This window comes from Henckelia pumila, chromosome 2 (genome assembly GCF_033568475.1).
Source record: "Henckelia pumila isolate YLH828 chromosome 2, ASM3356847v2, whole genome shotgun sequence".
Classification (NCBI taxonomy): domain Eukaryota; kingdom Viridiplantae; phylum Streptophyta; class Magnoliopsida; order Lamiales; family Gesneriaceae; genus Henckelia; species Henckelia pumila.
Genome location: NC_133121.1, coordinates 133972712 through 133978593, shown reverse-complemented (window position 1 = coordinate 133978593; position 5882 = coordinate 133972712). Strand labels below are relative to the sequence as shown.

General features: G+C 32.6%; 1 protein-coding gene across 1 annotated transcript; it reads left to right on the top strand.

Moving 5' to 3' along the window:
• The first annotated feature begins 1368 nt into the window (after positions 1-1368).
• Positions 1369-4458, top strand: LOC140885209 (RNA-dependent RNA polymerase 2-like). The gene is made up of 2 exons (XM_073292155.1): positions 1369-1976; positions 4294-4458. The coding sequence occupies exons 1-2, from the start codon at positions 1419-1421 to the stop codon at positions 4408-4410; spliced, it is 675 nt and encodes a 224-aa protein (XP_073148256.1). The 5' UTR covers positions 1369-1418; the 3' UTR covers positions 4411-4458.
• The last annotated feature ends 1424 nt before the right edge of the window (positions 4459-5882 follow it).

Here is a 5882-nt window from a genome sequence, read left to right as displayed (position 1 = left end):
TATCAAAAATATCATTGAATAATTTAATGTGCATATTTCTTAATTATGATGAGTCTTCTAATAATTTTTTAAAATAAAAAAAATGTATTCAATATATTTGATACTAATTAAGTGGATCCGAAACCAAATCTATCTAATTTAATTTAATTTAACATTATTATACGACTTAGGTATAATTTTTATTTTCTTAACATATCATCAAATATGAATATGTGGTATCTATCTATACTATTGTTGTGGCTTTTGTTCTTTATTATAAAAACTTTTATTTACTTTTTAAATTTTCTTTAACTTTATTTTTTTAGTAAAAGAATGTTTGAATTCGTTACACTGTATACGTAAAAATGAACTAATCTTTTACTTTAAAAGCAGTCTTCATTATTGAAGTTATTGTTGATTCTTTGTTTGCAGTGCAAGTAGTCACCTACCCAGTTGAGAATTTTGAATACATTGGTGCAATTGAAACAGACGTACGAATTTTTTTTATGGTTCCACCAACATGAAATTAAATCACGTACTACGTACTACGTACTACGAATGCGGTTGCTCATGCTTTTGCTAGTTTTTCGATTTCCACAAGAGTACTCTTCCATTTAAGTTGGAGAATTTTGTAATGGATGAAATTTTTGGTTAATAAAAATACAAGTTTTTTCTGTTAAAAAAATAAATAAATAAATCAAATAATAACGTCGTAATTTTAATAAGTTTGAAAGTTTCAGAACTCTTATTTTCAAATACAATATAAAAAAAATAATAATAATATTCTTACATCAACATTTAAGAAAAACATAAATTTATATTTATAAAAATATATATCATAATTTAGAATATGAACGAACAAAATTTATAGTTATGAAATTTTTTGATAAAAAATCCATCATTTATAAATAATTTATTTAAAAAAATTTATTGTATAAGTTTTTAACTACAAATTTTAATCAATTTTGATTTTTTTTATCTAAGTTTTCTTATTGCTAATAATTTATATACAAAATTCTTATAAACTTTTGTTCATATATATAATAAAAATCTAATAATATATATTATATTGTAGATATGTTATGATTTACCTTCTTTATATTTACCAAATTAAATTTTATTTTCTAATATTTGTCCATAAAATATAATAAATATCACAATTGAATTTTTAACATTATATTTAAACATAAAATTAACAGTAAGGAGTAATACTTTTTAAAGTTTAGGGACTAAAAATGTTGAGATGAAATGTTTAAGGATCAAAAATATTTTAGTGGGAAAGTATGAGGACTAATCGTGTATTTTTTCTCTTTTCTATTACAATTACATTACATTACATTATTTATTATTAAAAAACAAAAACCCCATAAATTGTGGTCAAGAATATAATAAGAGCCCACGAAAACGAAACCCCTGTATCTCTCTTCTCCATCTGCGCCATGGGTACGGAAGAGAAGAGACCTACGCTCACTGCGAGAGTGACCAACATTCCTCACTCAGCAATAGCCCAAGAACTCTTCACTTTCCTCGAATCTTTGTTAGGAAAAGGCGAAATTTTTGCCATCGACATCTCCACAGAGCACAAGAACTGGAAGTCTAGAGGCCATGGCAGAGTTCAGTTCGACACCCCAGAAACAAATATCAAAGCTTTATCGCTTTCCCAGCAAAGGAAACTGTACTTCAGGGGGGCCCATCTCACCCTGTCACATTCCTTCGAAGACATAATAATTCGTCCCGTGGACCCGAATAACCGGGTGGAAAATGCTGGAGGGCTTGTTTTGCTTGCTGGGATCATGTCCAGGAGGGATTGCATGGGGATTTTGGAGTCTTGGGATGAGGTCAAATTGTGGGTTTCGCCTGAGAAGAGGAGGCTTGAGTTCTTTTTGAAACAAAACGGGGAGTGCTATAAGTTGGAGGTGGGATTTGGGGATGTGCTAGAGACCCAGGGATGTTGTTTTGGTGGTAACGAACAGAATGCTGATGCCATTCTTTTGAAGGTATTGTTTTTTCGTATTGTTTCTCTCTCTCTTAATCTAGGTTATTCATCTAGAGAGACAAAAAAAAAAAAAATAAAAAAAAAAAATTGGTGGGATTCATATTGGAGAGATTGTTTTCTATGATGGTCAAAATGAACTTTGGACTGATACTTGCGAAGAACATTTGTTTAAAGTTAAACAAGTAGCAGAAGGACAGAGATTTTGAGGTGGTCTACTCCTGCATTCCCCGCAAACAAATTAGTTTTGTTTAGAAGCTTTGTCTTGCGTTGATTCGTTTTATTATGATAGTGGTTCACGGGCATCCACCTTACTCCTGTTTATATCTATTTAGCTTATAGTGCAGTTACAGAAGTTTCGGCTGTTGCGATTGGATTGTTTGAGTTGTTGATTGCTATACAGTAATAAGTTAATTACTAATTAGTTAATAGCAGTTTGCGTAGTTAATGCAGTTAAGTAGATATAGAGAAGATTAGAAATATATAAAAGAGAAGGTTGTGCTTCCATGGAATTATGTTTTTACAGAACAGTGACATTGCCTATCTTCAATACATTTTCTCAACACCATTTCTCTATTCCGTCTATTACAGAATTTCGGATCTTCTCCACAGTGAATCTTCAATTTATCATTTCATGGAAATTCCATTATTCCACCTTCATATGCAGTTAACAACACCTACAGTTTTTAGGCTGGGAACCCTAAGGTTTTATACACTTTCCTCTGTTGGTTGTGTATGACCCTGATTCCCTGTTCTTTTAGATTTCAACTGTTCTAGAAGTGGAGATGAGGGCAAGAACCTGAGGTTGAAACTCACATAATGTTAATATTAATATAGGGGCTAGGTTGTGTTCTGTGTATGGATGTACAAAGGCTTCGAACTGACCAATCAGATCTGTTTGTTGACCACTGTTAAACCTTGAGAATTATCCAGCATAAAACCATATTTCACTGTACCAAGGCTTATGGTAAGTACAAACAGAAATGTTTGGAATTGGTGTGGACTTCTGAAAATATGACTAAGGTGTTTCGAGTTGTCTCTCAACTTGCTAAGCATGTAATAGTTTGGTGCCACATCTTTTGCCAATGAACATCCTGTTTAATAACTCACCCAGCATCTATGGCCCCATTATGTACCTGATAACCTGATAATGATGGACTAATATGGAAATTTCCATGATAACGAGTCTCCCTTTTTTTTTTATTTATGTTGGAAAAACCATAATCAATCTAAGATTTTAGACTAGTTTATTGCATTATTTGTTATGAGTGTTGCATCTGTCATGTTTTGTGTTTGTTTGCATCTAGTTTGTTGTTGTTGTTGTTTGTTTAGTTTTGCATGAGTAAGATGAGTCATAATAGCCAATGATGATGAAGTTTATTTGAAAAATTGTTTTTTTTAAAAAACTTTACTCTTGACTTGACATGAGAAACTGTAGGTTGAACCGTGAATATTTATAAGCACTTGTGTTAGACCAGTGGACTGTAACGAAAGATTTGATGAAGTTTTTGTCCGTTTGACCATTGCACGATAATAGCTGGTTTGTGGATCTTGATTGTGTTCTATGAATTTTGATGAAGCTCTAGTTTACACTTATGATCTTGGGCGCACATAGAAAAAAAAATATTTTTACAACTCCATCCGGGCTTGGACAATGATTGAAATCCTAATCATTGTTCCATAGCTAAGTTAGCGGGTAAAATGGGGTTGATGCTCCATCCGGGCTATAGACGAGGGGATTAGAAAAAAAAAAGAGAGAAAGATTTTTTGTATCCTAGCCAGTTATAGCTAAGTCAGCGGGTAATTATTGGGGCAAAATAAATACTGGGTGCAAAATCCAGAGGTGTATAATTCATTATCTCAAGGGAGGTGAGTTTTTTTTCTAGAGGTCATTGGAAGGAATGAGCACTTGAAGAGTGAAACTTGCACTGATTTGTCATAGGTCGCTAAGCAGTTTTGAAACGAATTCGGTCTAAGTTGTATGAAACTGGAATGACAGTTCACACACACACGTTCACGTTAAACCAAAGGTGTATTATGAAAAGTTGAGAGCGTGTGTGATTTTGTTTTGTGATTGAACTTCTCGGAGGCTGTGCACATTCATGATTCGTCATCACTTATGTTTTTGTTTGCATATTGTTTTTGAATGTCTTGTTCGAGGGCGAGCAATGTTTAAGTATGGGGGTGTTGATAACTGCATTTTGTGTGCATTTATTCATGTTATTTTTATGTCTATTTTATGTGCATTCATATTGATTTTATGTGTTTTTATGTGTTTTAGTTCTTGTGTGTGTATTACACTCTCCGGGTTAATTTTGTAGGAAAATGGATTTTTGAATAGTGAATTACGGAGCAGCCTTGATCGGAAAATCATATTTAAATTTAGAGAGATCAAACTCCGATCTCCACTGTTCACAATGAATTTTAAGATGTTTTAAAGCTTCTGTCAAAATTTCAGCTTGATCCGACAGCTAGAACTTAAGATATGAATTTTTCAAAATTGTCGCACGGAGCAGAAAAATCCACTCGCGCGAGAGTCGATGCTCGCTCGGGCGAGCCAGACTTGCCAAAAATCTTCCGGGACAGAGAGTTGCTCGCTCGAGCGAGCATGCCTGGCATGCAGATTCCATATATTTGGAAACTCTTGGTCGAAAAAGATGCTATCTTTTAAAGATCCTTGGACACTTAAATACCGATCTATTCATCAATTAAGGGTTCCGAATACACAGAGAACGCAGAGGGCGACTTCAAAGCTTGGGAGAAGATTTCTACACTTTTTTTTCTTCTTTTCTTCTTTATTTTTATTTATTGATTTATAATTTCAATTATTGAATAGTTTGTTTTCAACCAAGACGGCGTGATTGGGCCGAACAAATTCATGTAGAAAACTTGGATGTTTGTTTGGAATTTTTCAGAGTTGATTTTATTTTATTGATTGTCAGATTTATATTTGTCTTGTGAATAGTCTGATCAACTATTTGCTTGCATGTTAATTGATTCCAAGTCGACAGAGGAGGTTTCGATTTTGATCACTTTGATAATCAACATATTGTAAAACCGACTAAAAATAGAATTCGGTTTCATTGTGCGGTTTGGGTATAAACTGAATTTTCACAAATATTTAATGCATTCAAATTTGATTAGAATTACGAAAGATTAGTTCATCAATATTTGAATAGGTTTGATTGTTCTAGAAATAGTCCTTTGAACAAATTAGGAAAATTCCCGTGATCTAAGATTAAATCTGAGTCCTGAATCAACTACATGTTACATGATTTGTTTGGTACCTACGTGTGTCTTGGTTGTCTCGTTTTAATTATTTTTATCTTCAGTTATTTTTATTCTTATTTCTTAAGAAGTTTTTATTTTATATTCTTATTTTATTTAATTCAAATTGCTCTTTATTATTTTATCTAGATTAAGTAAAATAATTAATTTTTAAGAATTGACAACAGTCTTTGTGGGATCGATACTTGGACTCTCTGTCCACTTTACTATTACTTGACCTGGTACACTTGCCAGTAGATTTATTTCATACCGATTTAGCCGGTCAAGTTTTTGGTACACTAGTTTATTGCATTGTTTGTTATGTTTGTGTTGCATCTGTCATGTTTTGTGCTTGTTTACATCTAGTTTGTTGTTGTTGTTGTTTGTTTAGTTTTGCATGAGTAAGATGAGTCATAATAGCCAATGATGATGAAGTTTATTTGAAAAATTGGTTTTTTTAAAAAAATTTGCTCTTGACTTGACATGAGAAACTGTAGGTTGAACCGTGAATATTTATTAGCACTTGTGTTAGACCAGTGGACTGTAACGAAAGATTTGATGAAGTTTCTGTCTGTTTGACCATTGCACGTGGTTTGTGGATCTTGATTGTGTTCTATGAATTTTGATGAGGCTCTAGTTTACA

Coding starts and splice junctions, on each gene's coding strand:
- LOC140885209 (XM_073292155.1), top strand. CDS start 1,419: ATGGGTACGGAAGAGAAGAGACCTACGCTCACTGCGAGAGTGACCAAC. Junction 1,977..4,293: donor CTGATGCCATTCTTTTGAAG/GTATTGTTTTTT, acceptor TTAATTTTGTAG/GAAAATGGATTTTTGAATAG.